The sequence below is a fragment of the Coffea arabica genome, unplaced genomic scaffold (assembly GCF_036785885.1).
Source record: "Coffea arabica cultivar ET-39 unplaced genomic scaffold, Coffea Arabica ET-39 HiFi ptg000200l, whole genome shotgun sequence".
In the NCBI taxonomy this organism is placed as follows: Eukaryota; Viridiplantae; Streptophyta; class Magnoliopsida; order Gentianales; family Rubiaceae; genus Coffea; species Coffea arabica.
In genome coordinates this window covers 323699-341130 of record NW_027266262.1, presented here as the reverse complement: position 1 = coordinate 341130, position 17432 = coordinate 323699, and the positions used below count along the sequence as shown (strand labels likewise).

Here is a 17432-nt window from a genome sequence, read left to right as displayed (position 1 = left end):
TCTATGGGTTGAAGCTTTAGATATGCGCAACTCTGTGATCAGGCTTCACGACTACAAGCTTGAGCATCTTTTGGCTGTAAAATCTTGCGAATATTTCGACTTTGGTGTTATGCCTCTTACGAACTATTCTTCCATTTCATATTCGATTCTGCCAAATATTGCGCTCTACGGATGCAAGAGAAGCCCCGAAACAAGCCAGAAGCTGGCTGATTCTTTCAGCGGATACAAACAATATGACAATTGTGGTGAACCTAATAATGGCTTCATCATTTACTATCAAAATCCAGAACATCACGCTCCACCAGTGAACCTCGGTGGAGACATTCAATCACTCTGTAAAAATGTCACTCTTCCCGTAGTCTCCCGGCATGATTACTCAGAGAACGCCGACTTGTTTCAGTTATTGACTGCTGAGTTCGATCTTGAGTGGCATCTCTCTGAAGATTGCTCTAATTGTCAACTTGAAGGACACGAGTGTCGGATTGAATGGAGTCAGAGCTGGGTTCCGCATTGTGTCTATCCTAAAAAAGGCATATTAATACTATTTTACTGATTTGTTCTGCCTGCATTTGTTTCTTAGTTGGCAATTTTACAATCTTCTTTCTTGATTGTTTATCATTCTGGATGCAGTATATAGTCCCTCATCTATTCTTGTGCCCGAACTGACCCCCTTTGCTTTGATTAACTCTTAATGCAGGAAAGAAGAACTTGAAAGTCATTCTGCCCATAGGTACATACATACTCACTGTTACTACAATGCTGTATGTGGTTTAGAAGTACAATTACGCCTCAAAACTATCCAAGAAATTGATCTTTCTCTCGTCATTTTGTTCCCCAGCAAATTAAGTGTCAAAACCAAATTTGAGGTAGCATGATCTTGAAATGTGCTTTTTTTTTATGTTTTTCAGTTTTACCTATTAGTGCATCCATAGTTATAGTCCTGGCGCTCCTTTTTATTCGGCACCGCAAGAACAAGATGAATTTCGCCTCGTACTTCCTCTCAAGAAACACTTCAGAACCCTCCTCAAATCTGGACCTTGAAGGTGGCAGCGTTTACTTTGGAGTGCCCGTCTTCTCCTACTCTGAACTTGAAGAAGCTACTAATAGTTTTGATGCCTCTAAAGAACTTGGAGACGGAGGTTTTGGAACTGTATACTTTGGTAAGGAACTCAAAACTGTGAAAAATTCTGTCTCAAGACTATGAATTCTGAGTTGCAACAACCTAACATATAGATGATTTGTCAACAAACTATATGATATATAGCATCTAATTTTGTAGCCAATTTTTCGTTCTCTGCAATCCAGGCAAGCTTCGCGATGGAAGAGAAGTAGCAGTTAAGCGTCTTTATGAGCACAACTTCAAGCGAATGGAGCAATTCATGAATGAAATTCAAATTCTAACCCGTCTGAGGCACCGGAATCTTGTTACTCTATATGGCTGCACTTCTAGACGTTGTCGTGAACTCCTCCTTGTTTATGAGTACATTCCTAATGGCACAGTTGCCGATCATCTCCATGGTGATAGAGCCAAGGATAAGCACCTCACCTGGCAACACAGGATGAATGTTGCCATTGAAACCGCTGATGCGTTGGCCTATCTCCACAATTCAGATATTATTCACCGTGATGTGAAGACTAATAACATACTCCTTGATCATAACTTCTGTGTCAAAGTTGCAGATTTTGGACTTTCCAGGCTGTTCCCAAATGATGTCAGTCATATCTCAACTGCTCCACAGGGGACTCCTGGGTACGTGGATCCAGAGTATCATCAATGCTACCAGCTTACCGATAAAAGTGATGTTTATAGCTTTGGTGTCGTCCTCATTGAGCTCATATCATCAATGCCAGCAGTCGACATAAGCAGGCACAGGCATGAGATCAATCTAGCTAACTTGGCAATAAACAGGATTCAGAAATGTGCGTTTGATGAGTTGATTGATCCATCTCTTGAATACAAATCAGATACCGAGGTTTGGAGGATGACAACTTCAGTAGCAGAGTTAGCTTTCAGGTGTTTGCAGCTTGAGAAGGACATGAGGCCGAAAATGGAGGAGGTCGTGGAGACCTTGAAGGAGATAAAGAATTGCAAAGATACTTCAATTGATAAGACAGATGAGACTGATGAAAAGGCTGTTGAGTCTAGAAAAGCAACAGTCGCTTCGCCAGAATCAGAAGACATTGTATTGTTGAAGAATGTAAAATGTCCATCTTCGCCGAATTCCGTGGCTGATGTATGGGCTAGTAGCTCCTCTACTACTAGTGCTAGTAGATGAGATCCTTGCTCACTTTTCCTAGAACTTAAGTACACATCAATACACCCATTTTCTGTGCTGCAAATGAGCGAATCATAACACACACACACACTCTCTCTCTCTCTCTCGGCATTTTGTATTTGATCCGCCGTCCCTTCTTTTCCAAACATGTATGAGAAAGTGAAAGAGCTATAAGTGCATACCAATGTACATAAAGAAATGCAGCTGTCTTTTGAACTTTGATTTCATCTCATGGAATTTTCTGAAATAAATGATCTCTTGGGGAATTTGAGAAGGGAGAAATCAAGCTTTCTATGCAAATTGCGCCATAACAATGCTTAGGTCTTGGTAGCCCCATGTGGGATTTAGGCAGTCTTTGCTTCAAGCTTTTACTAGAGTGAGAACGAATATTGAGGATGATATACAGTTTCTCAATTTCATAGCTTTTTTTTTTTTTTTTCAATCCAATTTCATAGCTCTTACTTATCCTAGGAATACTACTAATCACAAGGCAAACATGCGCAACAGCCAAGGCGCTGTAACATGTTCATCCTATGAAAGACGAACAAAACTCTTTTAGCTGCTCAAGTCAAGCCTAATGGCAAGTTCGCGGCTGCCTGTTGAGAGATGCAATAGCGGCTAAAATTCCTCTAAATTCAATGGAGATAATATCATTGTGGTTTTTTAAGCTTTCGGGTATAGAGAGGCACCTAGCCACAACCCATTTACTATAGGAAAAATCAGTGGCCATGATTAATACAAATCCCAACGACACATTGAAATTCCTGAATCCGAAAATGCAATGGTGTACTGAAAACTCTAAAGCTGGGGTTCAAGCTGGCAATGGACACAACCAGCAGTTGTAGCTTGAGTAGAAAACGGAGGTCAGGCGTAAAATGCGTGAACCATTGGAGACATTGAAAGAGATAGAATGGCAGAGACATGTTGCAGAATTAAAAGAAACAGATGTTACAGAGTGCAAGACTCTTGAATCTTCTGCAACTGCAAATTAGTTAAAATCTTCTTTCCTTTGCCTTGGAGGCAGTTTGGGTAGGTCTAGTTTTTCCATCGTACCACCAGGAAACGAAGCTTCAATACTCTTGCATATCTCTTCCTGTCTATGTTTTTGGGGACGAGGAGTAGGCAAAAGGTTTAAGATGGAGGGGGCATTGGCACAGAAACAAACATCAACATCATGAATAACATTGTCCAAGCTTATAGTAAAATGAATCTACCGCAGGAACAAGAAAAAATAAATCCATTTTTTTTCGTATTGGAACTTGGAATCCTCCAACAAAAAGGAAAATTTACACGAAAGAAGACGAAGCCACCAAACAAATACAACAAACAAGCTCTTGCGGTAACTAGCTGAGAAGTACAAAAACGAGATCACTTCTCGTAGTGATCTCCCTATAAATAACAACAAAAACCCACTTAATTTTGTGGAACCTCGGTTTTAAAGAGGTTATAATCACTGTCTAGTTGTTAGCTTGTCAGGAGTTGCCAAAGGAATAAAAGTTCTTTGGTTAGATGTATTTTGAGATTGATCTGAAACACTGCTCTTAGCTTCATTTCCTGCAGTACTATTCTGGGAATCAATATTGCTATCAGGTTTAGGTTGTGCTTTTGAACGCCTCTCTGCTGGAGGAATAGCACTCTGCAAAAATCTATGTATCATTTCATAAGATGTAAAAGTAATAACCGCAGATGGAGTTGTTCTCAAAAGATTAGTTGCACAGCCACGGTAAAACCCAGGAAGACCCTCTCTAAGGAAAATCTTCTTAATGCAATCTATAACACCTGCATAATGGATCTCAGGGTTCCTTAGTCGGCCTTGCTCTTGCAGCCTGGAACGCACAACCTGGTGTACACAACAATCAGACATTCTGATGGGTATCAACAATGAGATTGTAGCCAAGTGAGAAAAAGGCATTTTTGCTGCAAAGTGATTTGTGATGTATTTACAAAAACACCAAGTCCTACCTCATGTGGGTAAGTCATTAAAGAGGCAACAACTTTAGACATTGAAGAGGCAATTGCAACCTCCCCAGGTCTCAGCTCATTGATTTTTTTGCTATCTGAAAAGCCAAAACCAATATGACCACAGAGAATTAGACATTACGTGAGAAACAAATTCTTAATCCAAAAAATCATTTAAAAGAGTTAAAAGATCTCACTCCTTTTTGCCAAGTAGGCCTTCAAATGTTCATATGCCGGAAATTGGATTGCCACGTGACTTATCCCAGCTAAAGATGGAAGAAGGCCACTGTATCCACCAGAGAAAAAGGAATTGGAAAACAGAATGATTCTTGAGTGGAGATATATGCTATGCATCCAATAATTGTCAAAAGACAATTTGTCTAATGCATAATTCACTCGAGCACGTAGGATAATGATTAAACAGTCCAATGGAGTCTCAGAAGTTCTTTGCACTAAGTAAAGAACTTGGTGGAATTAATGGAGCAAGATTTGTTCATTTGGATTTGAGTAGATCAAGTTGCACTGACCTGTACCATCCTCGAATTCCTTCTTCATGTGCTATTCGTCTCAAAGCAGATAATATGCCATGGTAAGGAACCACACCCTGCCTCATTCTCTGTGTCTACAAAAAGAAAAGAAAAGGTTTCAAGATTAGAAATGTACAGAAAAGAAACCTAGACTAAGGAAAACTGTTCAATAAGAATAAAGGTATCTCAGGTAATGCCAAAATAATAACGAAAATATCCCTCAGTGAACAGATAAAAGGCTACTAACTGTTAGACACATGGCCATGACCTATAGGTTCGATAATAATTTCAGGCTTGAATAAACTGTCCCTTTGTCATAATGATGGCCAGCATGAAGAAATCTTGAACTTGAATATGTATGTATTCAGAATACAGGGAAACAAGCATTACATTTAAACATTGTGCAAGTAACAAGTTGTCCAGGCCACGACCAGTTAAACATCCCGTAGGTAACTTGACATAACAAAGTTGCGGGCCCGACTTAAATCTGGTAAGTGAATGAAATGCTCCAATCATCTTCATGAGAATTACACTCTTTTAGGGATCACAGAAGGCTCAGCTAATTGGATTTCACAATGCGTACACACTCTTTTGTTTGCACTTTCAAAAATACTACACTGCAAACGGAAATAAATTGCAGAATTTGTTCCATGCTGACCTTTTGTAATCCATCAGCTCTCTTAACAAATACACTTATCAAGAGGAATAGCTAAACAAATTTATGCATCTTAAATATTGGCTAGATACCTTGAAGTAGGACAGGAATGTAGCTTTCATGCTACATCAAATTGCTCAAAAAGAAATGCCTCGGTTTGATATATGAATAGAGAATCTTTCAAAAGAATCTAACCAGCAAAGTTGAATTTCTACATTATGACTGAGCATAAACAACATCAACATACCTGGAGTCGGGTCTTAACAACCCACAAGGGATTTGCTGCAACAGCTGTTGCAGCCCCAGCACCAGAAGCAGCAATCACATTTGCAGCAATTGTTGACTGACCACTGCTATCCACTGCATGTCCACCATAGGACATTGTAAGAATGTAATTCCTAGTGAGTAGCAAAGATTTAATGGTCTGATAACCACTATGCATCAAGGCAGGCAAAAATCTATAAAGTTATAAACATCTATACAAAACTCCAAGCATGAGAGAGCAAAGCGGTAACATAGAAGAACTAACCATGTGAATGCAACAGGCTTTTGAGATGTCCGTAAACAGAGAAGTATACCTGCACATTCACATGAGCTTGTGTCATTAGAGGACATATGAAGGAAAAGGACAGCAATATGTTCTAATGCCAATTAAAATGAGCAGAAGATACCTGCATACTTTTGATAAGAAAAGAAATTACTTCCCACTTGCTATTAGGTGGAAAAACTATGATGCAGAAAGGATAGATGCTACTTTAGCCTATAATTATGCCTAAAGCATTCAGAAAATTGTGTTTAAGAATTAGGGTGTGAGCATATATTCTGGTTACAATCTATAGTGTTTTGTCTTTATCAGATAATAGTCACATGGGTCTGAAATTAAGTAATCTTACCTACTAAGAAAGGAACAAAAGTTGGATATATAGACGTAGAAGCATAAATTTTGCTGGGGGCACGAAAAGAAGAAAAGGATTTTTTTTTCTCGCCCTCCCGCAGGGGGGTAGGGGTAGTGGCGGGGGTGTTAGCAGCAAATAGCCACACAGTCCAACAAAACCATATTTTGGCTGATTCTATCACATATAGAAGTTTCATAGAGTGTATCTGACCAATATCCCAAGACTCAAATATTTAGAGCAACCAATATATGCAACCCACAAGGGAAATGACAGACCAATCTGACTATATTCTCATATTCCATATTGCATAAAAGTTTCAGATGTTATAATTGAAAATACTCAATAAAATGATACTCACTGCCCAATTTGGAAGTAATGCGGCTAATGTGGGTGAAAGGCCCCGATACAATCCCCGGAAACCTTCATTTCGTACTATATTTTGTAGGCTTGTAATAATGACACTGCCTGAAAGTTGCCAAAAGATAAAAAGCATAAATTGCATAGCAAAATATTTATTTTGCCCAAAAATGAAGAAAAAGAATAAGAAGGAAAAGAAATTATACAGAAATCATCTAAATTGGAGGTGCTACTCCTATTAGAGGCACTTAAGATTACTAATAGGAGGCATTTAAGATTACTAATCTTGGGAACCTGTATGCAGATAGTTCGCTGAAACCAATTATGGCTACGAGATTTATATTGTGCAAGTCGAGCTAATTATGCTAGACTGACATCACTAGTCACACTCATCTAAACAGCTCATACGCTGCGAATAAGAATCATGCACAAGTTGTCTAACCTTAGAAATGCTACTAATATAGCTACTACACTTACTTAAAGTTCTTGCTTTCTTCTGATCACAATAATCATAGGAACACTGGAATTGTACCAGATCCAGAATATTTCCCAATTGTTTTTAGTAGTTCAGTAATCAAATGCTTTTTTCAGCGTTTTATAGGCCAAAAAAGGACTTTAGTCCACCAAGAATCACTCAACGCAGAACATGAGCAGCTTGTAGGCGGAATATATGATAAAACCATCTTAACTAATATTTACTTTAAAAGATGTGCTTTAGTGCCACATTCGCACGCTTGGTTGCAAATAACAAGTTTAGTAGGCACCCAATGAGCTCAAATACAGAAAAATGTAACAAAGAATCCACATTTAAAATATATGCAGATTAACATTGCAACGAAATCCAGCGATGATCCATGTCCACAAGCCTATTTGTTCTGGCCAAAAATTCCCATTTTCAAGACATTGCTTGTTTAACTTTGCATAGAGATAAGCATGATAGATCACCCGAAAAAATAACAAAATAAGAAACGGAAATGTTTAAATCATTCAATAATCAAAAGTACAATACACACCTCTATGACCAGAACGAGCCATTTCAGGCAATCCATAAACTTGCAATCTTGTTTTAATTACATCCAATGGACATACAAATGTGGCAGCTATTGCACCTATAACACAATAACAGAACAATTTTTCTGATCAAATTAAATAATTTACACAGGGAAAAGAATCCCAATTCAACTACATTTCAGCTCAAACCAAACAAAATAGTAAAAATTAGGAATGTGAAATAAAGGCGAGGCAAAATTGAGCTGAGTGGTTACCTGCAGCGGCACCGGCGCCGGCGTCCCATATGATCTCTCTATAGCTCCGACAGTAGCCGCCGCCGCCGGCGGCGCTGGACATCCTGATCGATGCCTTTTTAAAAATCTAAACTTTCTAATTTGATCCCAATTTTTATAGAATTACATAAGTTACAGGCAAAATTATTGATACTACTACAGAGTATATCTATTTATACTCATATACTGCTATTTTTAATCATATATATATTTTTTATTTTTTAAATTGGGAAAGGGGGCTGTTGCGTTGATCTGAAGTCCTTAGGACGTGTTTGACACTCGGGATAAAAAGGTAGAACGAAGAAAAGAATGAAAGAATGAAGAAGAATTGTGCTTTTGGAGCAGCCCTACACAAAGTTAGGCTGACCGTGTCGAGTCGGGCACGCCTTTCGATAAAGGACAGAAATAAAAAGGGAGAGAATTTTCTTGAAAAATTAGATAAAGCAGGATTTTTTTTTTTTTTTTTGCCCTTTTGGTTCATTTACTAATTTTATCAAGATTATGCTTATCGAAAATTTTTATCCATTCTATATCATTTTTGCAAGAAACTTCCGTTAGCCTATGACAGTTGGTGTATTTTGTTTTTGGATGTACGTGGGGGAATTATTCGAATTTTTTCTAGAATAATATTACAGTGCTTTTTGTGATATAATATATATAAGATAAAAATATTTTTTTTTTTACAAATAATAGACTATCAAATTTTTTTTGGGAGGGAAGTAGGAAAATTTGGAACAACACTGAAAAAAAAGGCTATGCTAAGTAGTGAAGTTTATATAAATAATTAGTTTCAATACTAGTCTATTAATTCAAAAAAGGATAGGGATGGCACTCGAAAGCTGGCTATGCTTTACAAAAAAGACACTAAATACAAAGTAAATCAAAGAATTATTTCAGTAAATTCATTAACCTTTTGCTGTTTAGCATCTGTGGAAAACATGTTTAAGGAAATAAAATATTTTTGTGAATCAATTTAATTTATCTAGTTCCCTATTTTTCTACTCCATGCATATACCATATGCCCTTTTTTTTTTTTTGGGGAAAGCAAAATACCACGTTGCCTTATTAACTTTGAATTGCTGACTTGACTAATAGGAAGTGACTTTGGAAAAGTTTACAGTCTACTCCATGAAAAAAATACCATATGCCTTATTAGCAACTACTGAATTGCTGGCTTGACTAATAACAGAAAAAAAGTTCATTGACATGGACTGAGGACCAAATAGTTGAAGATTGAACATAAGAAAGAATTCTCCATATCTTCATCTTGAACTCGTCAGATTCTTTTCCGGTTCAGTTTGGAACTCTTCCGAAGACCCCAAAAAGTACGTAAATAATAACTATCAGTTCATCCCAATAATTTTAAAGAACGTCAAGAAACGAAAGGAGTACTAAAAATCGGCAAAATAATACAAACACGACAAGATTTCTAAGTAGAAAAAAAATTCAAACACCTTCATAATAATACCATATATTTACCTTCCATCTTTTTATTTAGTGCAACCGGAAGAACTCGAATTCGAGATTTCTTGCTTACACTCCCTTCCCCTCGTACCACCCAACCCAACCCCCCCCTTCATAATAATACCATAAATGTGGAGCTTGTTAATTTTTCAATTACTCTAAGTTAAGAGGTAGAACCTCTCTACCACGTACTTTTTTGAAAATTTTTAATAAACGGGTCGGGGTTTATACTTAATTCCCGTCATTTCTCGGTTGTGTCCTTAAAAAAAATGACTAAATTCTTGTACAAGTTTGATCAAAGTGACAATGTCCCTGCATTCAAGAAGACCGCAAACTCCATGATCATCAACTTGCCACGCAGGCAATTTATTTGCCCACTCTCATTTTGTATTTTCGAAATGATTTCATATGGATTTGGAGATTATCCTACACAATTAAAACTGTAATTTCCCTATTGGATGTTCGCAAAATTCCTATTTCATCAGGGAACAGAAGTATATTAACTGCAACTTACTAATTGTGTTTTAAGTACAACCAGGCGCCAGCTTAAGGAGAATTTTGGCTGCTTTATTTGCAACTAGTATCTATTGAATTGAATTCAGCCATTGAAAAGTGGGCATATTTAAGGAGCTAGACATCTAAACCTATAGCAAACGAATTCATTCAACAAGAAAATAACTGTCTCAAACAGCTAAAGAAAATTGCAAGGTAGGAAACGGTAACCATCAATCGATGTTTAAGAGTTACCAAAACCAGGAATTTGATGCTTTAAATTTGTTGTACAAGGCGTGAATTAATGCGGCGAATTAGTGCACATTCTAACAAGTACCATCCCTCAACAGCTAGTGCGATGTTGATTGTTTTTGGCTTCATTTGCATTGAGAAATTTGATGAAATATTTGAAATTCACGCAGATCATATCGCTCTAGTTACATGGATTACTTTAAAAAAAAAGCATTTGAGTTTGCAATTTTTCAATTATCTAAATAATTCTGAAAATTAGGTAAATCTAAATATTTCTTGAGTAATCTAAACAACTCGAGAAATTTGTGAAGATTTCAAATCATTCGTCAAATCCTTCAATGCAGCCAAAGAGATAATTTTTTTCAATAATTGTTGAGAGTTGAGACTATCCTCCTTTAATATGCATTCATTCTCCTTTATTAGTAACAGAAGAGAAGATATCAACTGGAGCAAAATTTGTGATTTTGGGAGGCCAAGAATTGAATATACATCTCTCATGAAAACGACTGGCAATTATTTCTTGCGTACATATACAGTTGCCTACAGGTTTATAGCAATTAAAATCGTTGAGTGATGTTGCGTTGCATCCCGCCTCATCTCACGGCCCTATTTAATTCTGTCTCCATGTGGCCTTTGGGTGAGGACTAGAACTAGAAGCTAACTCCATTAAAGTCTGCACAATGCTTTTCCTTCTTTTGGCCGCTCGAGGGCTCGAATATCTTGTGCCGCATTGTGATTTTTTGCAGAAAATTTTTTATATTTTTTATGAATATATTTTTTAATTATCATTTTATCTCACGTACATTAAATCGTTATAATATATTTTTCTATAAAAATTCCTAAAAATAGCAATCCGAACGGGCTAGAGTCCCGTTCAAAATGTATGCGCAAATTGTAATAAAGAACACCTCTATCTCTATCTACTAAAGGAACAAGAATTTTAGCTAAGACAGTATTAATATCTTATTGGTTAAAAAAATAAAATAAAATGTCTCACATCCAATTTTCAAGAATTTTTTTACATTATGTCTCGCATCGAATTAATACTATGTGGTATGTCTCACATCCAATTTTCAAGAATTTTTTTTCAAGATTTTTTTCACATTAATACTCCGTTTATTGCTAATTAATTTTGAGATGAAATTCCAAATTCTGTTATTATCATTGCAAAATCAATTCGGAAGGAGATGTTGCTCACTGAAAGTGAAGATTACTTGGGTTTACTTGTTTCCAGCAGTAAACCAAAAAAAGAATTAAAATAAAATAAAATTTTAGAGAGACTACAAAAGGACTGCCACCACCTCCACCACTACCACTTTTGGGACCACCGATCACCGCCACAAGCTGCAGCGGCACCGCCACCACTTTTGGGACACCTTTTTAAAAAAAAAAAAAAAAAGAAAATAATTTCCACCAAATATGCAGCTCACCATTCCTTGCAGCTGTTTTTTCGCAAGCAGGACAGTGAAATCCAAACGTGGTAACTGCGTTTTCTGGTAAGCCTATAATTAGGCTTTTCACAGAAACACATGCAAAGTGCAGATGATCTTTCCGCACGTGTCAGCCTTTTTTTTTTTTGTTTTATCTCCTAAAAGGTCCCATCCCTCCTCTCAATTTCTTTCTTTGCTTAGTTTTTACATTTTAATCACTTAAACTTTTCCATTAAAAAAAGAAATGGTCCATTGATTTGGATAGAACATAGACACAGACTCAGCAGAGCGGTCACTTTTCCCTGTAGGTGAGTCGGTGACTTCCACTTCCACACGTATTTAGCAATCTTACTCATACCGGCTATGTTTTTAGTATTTGCTAAAGTTTTTAGTAAGTTTTGAACTGTAATACTAGTACATTTTTAGAAAGCATAGTTTAAAGCAGGGCAATCGCTTGCATCATAAATATATTTTTTAATTTATTTTTTTATATTTTAATTATTTTTTTATCTCACATGCATCACATCATAAACAGTAATACAGTAATTATTTCAAATAATATTTTAAATAATACTCTGTCCAAACAAATCCATCATTTTTTCTCTGCTCAATTATAATTATATCTCATATTGCCAGTATGGACTGTTAATTGTATCAAGTTGTCCCCTATGTTTTATGACATTTTAAGCTACTAATGAAAACATTCCGTTTGTTAATTAGGAATTGATTAAGCATGTGGTCAATTTTATCTACTTCTTGGCAGTAACACCATCATTGTGTTTGTTTGATACAATTGAATTCTTGGAATAGAAAAATAATTATAAATACTGAAAAAATTTTAAATGTAACGCTGTATAGTTCAAGGATATAAAGTATAGTTCACCACTTATTATCATCAAAATAATTGTAAGAAAGAGAAGTAAACATAAAATAGACAGCTAATCCAACGTTCAAGTGCCAATCAATTTTGTTCGGTCATTACTCGCTTTTTGTTATCTTGCCTACTTTTTCTTTTATTTTCTTTTCATTTTCAAGCCAGCTAATCCAACCAATCTTACATCCATTTTCTTTTTCTTTTCTTTTTTTTTTAATCAAAACTTACATCCATGTTCTTACCCTTCCATAAAGTCAGCTTTCTCTCATCAGTCATCAAGGTAGTATATATTCATTTCCCCTATAATTGCTTTGCCTCCCAGGACTCGTCACTAATTTTTAATTACTGAAAAGCAAAAAAAAGTAAGGATCTTTGCTTGCCTTTCTTGAGGCTAGTGCTGAATGTTCCCTTGCTGACTTTTTTCTCTGTTTAACAATTCACTGAATTCAATCACTCAGCCACATACCACACACACACAACCATATATAAGCGTGTTTATGAAATTGTGGGGTGTGTTTCCTCTAGTCTCCAATGTTGGTTTTTTTTTTAATTTTTTAAGGTTTAAGTAATGTGTTTTTGATGATTGGAGCATTACAGTTCATACCTTGTCATCAAACCGCGTTGATTTCCCTTCTTTATTACTCTGCATTGTTCTTCAAGCAAAAAAAAGGAGAAGTTTTGCAGTCATTGTCAGATCTGCATTTTGGCTTTTATTCGTGGAGAAACATAGTACTTCCAGCGAGCATTCTGTTTTAAGGTAAATCCCATCTTATTAATGGTTTTTCAACTTCAAAGCTGTTTTTTTTAATGGCGTTGTTTTGATACCTTGGCTTTGAGGGTTTCTCAAATCTTAGCTTAATTTTGGCACTTTTTTGTTCCTCTGTTTCATTGGTTTCAGATAAAAGCTGCGACTTTAAGCTTGTTTGGCCAAAAAAACTTGTAATTTCTTGACGCGGGTTTTCCTGAGATTTAATAACTAGGGAGAAAAGTAAACTACCTAGAGGAACTGGTTGTAGGTATTGGGATGGGAATTTATTCAGGAGTGATAGAGATGACGGATGCGGAGATGCAAGGATTAGTGCGAGTTTTGGTATAGGAAGGATTAGAAGTTATTTTGAATTGTGGGGAATTGGGAGGGGGAGTAGGTGATGACAAGAATGGGGTCAAGGGAAGAGAGACACAAGCATCAGCATGATCTTGTACCATTAGCTGCACTGCTTAGCAGAGAACTGAGAAATGAAAAAATGGAGAAGCCAGCAGTGAGATATGGGTGCGCGACTCAGTCCAGGAAAGGAGAGGATTATGTTTTAACAAAGACAGATTGCCAGAGAGTTTTGGGGAATCCTTCAACATCATTCTCTGTTTTTGCTGTAAGTAATCTCTCTAAAGAAACCTTTTATCCTTATATGAGTTTAAAGTGGTTAAAGAGCAGATCAACATCCTGCTTTTGCACTTCAGTCAGCAACATGCTTAGGATTGCTTTCTGAAATCATGCCCCGTTTTCTGTACTCTGTGTGATGATTATTACTTTTTTTTTTGGTTTTTGGGGGGGGGGGGGGGGGGTTGGTGGTGTGTGTGTTCAAGGATGTTAAATTTTATAACTTTGCTAGGTGAAACATGTACTGGGCTTTTCAATCATTGAGTTTCTTTGAAAGCTCATCCTTTTACATAGAACTAAGGCATTCATAGCGGTGAACTTATATCACTTTTCCTTTTTCTCAAAGTCTTGATCACAATTTATGTGGTAAGAGATTTCCTGTAATCTTAATTATGAATGAAGGAGTATTAACAGGGAAGGTGTCAGTAACAGGTACTGGAACTTAGACATTGTTGAGGTTCTTAATTGACAAAGAATGACACTACTATCAATTGGCCAGTAATATCATCAAGAAGAAGTTGATGATGTTTGGATAACGTGATTCTTGAAGCTGACAAGTTATGTATCATATATTATGATCTTATTGTTTTGCGAATCTTCAGGTCTTTGATGGGCACAATGGAAATGCTGCTGCAATTTTTTCTAGGGATAATTTGTTGAATCATATTTTGAGCGCCATTCCTCGTGGACTTGGACGGGAAGAGTGGCTACAAGCTCTGCCTCGGGCATTAGTTGCAGGATTTGTGAAAACTGACAAGGAATTTCAGAGCAGAGGCATGACATTTTGTTACTTGTAGCAATTTACCAGCCACCTAGCATATTGTTATGGTCTTAAGAAGATGAATTCTTTTTATTATCTTGTTTTCAACAGGCCAAACTTCTGGAACGACAGCGACATTTGTTATAGTTGATGGATGGACTGTGACAGTTGCATCCGTTGGTGATTCACGGTGTGTTTTGGATACACAGGGTGGTGCTGTCACAGCGCTGACTGTTGATCATAGACTTGAAGAAAATGTTGAGGAGTAAATACCTAACTTTTAACTCCAGTGTTTCATCTTCTTCTAGGCAGATGTTAATCTGTGTCTTTTAATTACAGAAGGGAACGAGTTACAGCAAGTGGAGGTGAGGTTGGAAGGCTGAGCATTTTTGGCGGATCTGAGGTAGATTGTTTAGAGTCCTTAATTTTCTGTTTCTGGTTATGCTTCTAGTGGTCTTACCAATGGGCTTGATCACAGAAGCAGCTGCCTCTTAATTGGTTTTCAGATTGTGAAATTACATGCTTACTTCATGTGCGCAGATAGGTCCCCTTCGTTGTTGGCCAGGGGGTTTATGCCTTTCAAGATCAATTGGAGACATGGATGTTGGGGAATTTATTGTTCCAATACCTCATGTCAAACAAGTTAAGGTATCTGCTCAGTTTTTGGCTTCCTCTTCTATGCTCATTCAATCAATTTTACTCTGTTCTTTTCTCGTCACTGTTTCACTATCTCTCTTACATTTTATCCCCCTGCTATATAACTTGTTAGTTCCTTGGTTTAGATGATGCTTAATGTGTGACTGACTTGGCTATTGACCTTCCTGTTCTCTTGGTCCAGCTATCAAATGCAGGTGGGAGGATGATAATTGCATCTGATGGTATTTGGGATGCATTATCTTCAGAAGTGGCAGCAAAATCATGTCGTGGATTGCCTGCAGAACTTGCTGCAAGACAAGTGGTTAAGGTAATTTATCGGCAAATTGAGAATATGCATGCATGACCTTCATGCACCTAACCACATGACACCTAAACAACTGGAAGACGTGACTGGCACTGAAATTAGATAGCAAATGAACTTTTTGAAAGTGCGCTGTTGTATGTTGTTCAGGAAGCATTGAGGACACGCGGCCTTAAGGATGACACAACTTGTATAGTGGTTGACATAATTCCTCCTGATAACACTGTTCAACCTCCCGCTCCACCAAAGAAGTATAACAAATTCCAAGCATTTTTGTTTAGAAAGATATTCCGTGATTCTTCCAGCAGACTATCAAAGAAGCTATCAGCTGTAGGAATAGTAGAAGAATTATTTGAAGAAGGGTCAGCAATGCTTGCAGAAAGGTTAGATTTCTCTACTCTACAGCATTGAAATTTTAGACTTCACCTGGCAAATAATTTTCTTTAATTTGTTTTACTTTGAACTGTTAACCTGCTACTGCATCTGCAGAACTACATGAGATTGAATAGTTAATGAGTGGTAGTGGTATAGAATGAGACCAAACCTTCTGGGTGTTCTTAATCTTGTTCATATTCATCTCAACTTGGGAGGTCATCAGTATTAGGGGGATCACGACAGGATTGGGCAGAACACTTGACTTCTTAGTTAACTAGTCATTTTCTTCAAGGAGACTTGAAGGTACTCTTAATCAGTTGATTTCTGCAATTTGCGAGACATATTATACTGGATAGAGTGATGTTCATGGTTCAGAACAATGGTAACCCTCAGAAATATTTCCTTAGACAGCTGGTGATAGAGTGGATTCACAAAAAATTAGAGATAGTGTTTATTAAGTATTACTTTCATTGAACTTCCACTGACTAAGTTCAGGAAATATCAGCTCCCAAAGTTCATATCAATCAACCAGGAAAACACCTGGTTATAGTATTACATGGTTCCGATGCATTTGGTAATTTATAAAATCACATTCACCGTGTCAACATGCATTCTCTTTTTGCATGACTTGTAATGATCACTAGATATCAGTTGCAGGAACAGACATCAGTCGCATAAAAGAAAGTTTTTCATGTTCTTTCTTGTATACTTTGCAGATTAGGAAATGATGACTCCAGTGGTCAGACAACAGTTGGCCTTTTCATATGTGCTGTTTGCCAGACTGATCTTGCTCCAAGTGAAGGCATATCAGTTCATGCTGGTTCCATATTCTCCACAAGCTCAAAGCCTTGGCAAGGGCCTTTCCTTTGTTCTGATTGTCGTAATAAGAAGGATGCCATGGAAGGGAAACGGCCCAGTGGAGTTAAAGTAGTATAATTCCTTCATTTTTTGCACTGAATTTTCGAATCCCGATTCTTTATTGATCGATATTTTTATTGGTTGGTCAATTAATTTAGTATCTACATTAAGCTTTCTTGGAACGTCATTATTCATACTAGATATTTGACAACCCGCTGTACAGGCATTGACAGATTCTGAATTTCTTTTGATGATGAAAACGTTGGATAGCAACCAAATCCCCAAAGACTCGAGGATTTTGCCAAGCCATAAACATGGTATGGGAGAGGGGAAACTAATGGTCTTCCTCTGAGTTTTTTCTTGGAAATTTGTTAGTTGTGTTTCCTGCAATAGATAGAGAACTAAGAAAAATAATCTTATTCATCACATACGTCTCTTCCTTTTTTCCCTTTCCTCTTCTTCTTTTGGACGCAAGGCTAAGGAAGGATAGAACTGGCTAAATTATGAGAAACATGGTAGTCTCGATTGAAAAACGGGGAGTTTATAATTCAGAGATCTTGGGTTCAAGTTTTCTCACTAAAAAAGTCTCCAAAACGGAGGGATGTTCTTGAGTGCTATGTAGGATTATAAAATCAATT

General features: G+C 37.0%; 3 protein-coding genes across 4 annotated transcripts; 2 read left to right on the top strand and 1 right to left on the bottom strand.

Moving 5' to 3' along the window:
- The first annotated feature begins 3 nt into the window (after positions 1–3).
- Positions 4–2542, top strand: LOC140032826 (LEAF RUST 10 DISEASE-RESISTANCE LOCUS RECEPTOR-LIKE PROTEIN KINASE-like 1.1). Its single transcript, XM_072073603.1, has 4 exons — positions 4–530; positions 698–730; positions 909–1160; positions 1306–2542. The coding sequence occupies exons 1-4, from the start codon at positions 23–25 to the stop codon at positions 2274–2276; spliced, it is 1764 nt and encodes a 587-aa protein (XP_071929704.1). The 5' UTR covers positions 4–22; the 3' UTR covers positions 2277–2542.
- Positions 2543–3494: 952 nt separating this feature from the next.
- Positions 3495–8364, bottom strand: LOC140032829 (nicotinamide adenine dinucleotide transporter 1, chloroplastic-like). 2 transcript variants are annotated; one of them, XM_072073607.1, is made up of 9 exons: positions 7936–8362; positions 7684–7779; positions 6672–6778; positions 5947–5995; positions 5665–5777; positions 4763–4857; positions 4433–4521; positions 4239–4333; positions 3495–4116 (listed from the first exon to the last, which is right to left on the bottom strand). In XM_072073607.1, the coding sequence occupies exons 1-9, from the start codon at positions 8015–8017 to the stop codon at positions 3727–3729; spliced, it is 1116 nt and encodes a 371-aa protein (XP_071929708.1). In that variant the 5' UTR covers positions 8018–8362; the 3' UTR covers positions 3495–3726. The 2 variants fall into 2 exon arrangements, with proteins under 2 accessions (XP_071929708.1, XP_071929709.1); XM_072073608.1 differs by lacking the exon at positions 7684–7779 and having other exon boundaries at positions 7936–8364.
- Positions 8365–12753: 4389 nt separating this feature from the next.
- LOC113719295 (probable protein phosphatase 2C 15) lies at positions 12754–17080 on the top strand. The gene is made up of 9 exons (XM_027244501.2): positions 12754–13222; positions 13364–13835; positions 14446–14617; positions 14715–14868; positions 14943–15006; positions 15144–15251; positions 15442–15567; positions 15712–15944; positions 16653–17080. Exons 2-9 carry the CDS (start codon positions 13614–13616, stop codon positions 16870–16872), a joined length of 1299 nt encoding a protein of 432 aa, XP_027100302.1. The 5' UTR covers positions 12754–13222; positions 13364–13613; the 3' UTR covers positions 16873–17080.
- Positions 17081–17432: the final 352 nt, after the last annotated feature.

Excerpts from the sequence above, each read along its gene's own strand:
- LOC140032829 (XM_072073607.1), bottom strand. The coding sequence starts at position 8,017 with ATGTCCAGCGCCGCCGGCGGCGGCGGCTACTGTCGGAGCTATAGAGAG. Across the intron at positions 5,778-5,946 it reads AAGCCTGTTGCATTCACATG|TGGATAGCAGTGGTCAGTCA; the intron begins GTTAGTTCTTCT and ends GTGGACATGCAG. Across the intron at positions 4,117-4,238 it reads TAATGACTTACCCACATGAG|GTTGTGCGTTCCAGGCTGCA; the intron begins GTAGGACTTGGT and ends TGTGTACACCAG.
- LOC113719295 (XM_027244501.2), top strand. The coding sequence starts at position 13,614 with ATGACAAGAATGGGGTCAAGGGAAGAGAGACACAAGCATCAGCATGAT. Across the intron at positions 15,007-15,143 it reads GCATTTTTGGCGGATCTGAG|ATAGGTCCCCTTCGTTGTTG; the intron begins GTAGATTGTTTA and ends TCATGTGCGCAG. Across the intron at positions 15,252-15,441 it reads CTCATGTCAAACAAGTTAAG|CTATCAAATGCAGGTGGGAG; the intron begins GTATCTGCTCAG and ends CTCTTGGTCCAG.
- LOC140032826 (XM_072073603.1), top strand. The coding sequence starts at position 23 with ATGCGCAACTCTGTGATCAGGCTTCACGACTACAAGCTTGAGCATCTT. Across the intron at positions 731-908 it reads GAAAGTCATTCTGCCCATAG|TTTTACCTATTAGTGCATCC; the intron begins GTACATACATAC and ends TATGTTTTTCAG. Across the intron at positions 1,161-1,305 it reads TTTTGGAACTGTATACTTTG|GCAAGCTTCGCGATGGAAGA; the intron begins GTAAGGAACTCA and ends TCTGCAATCCAG.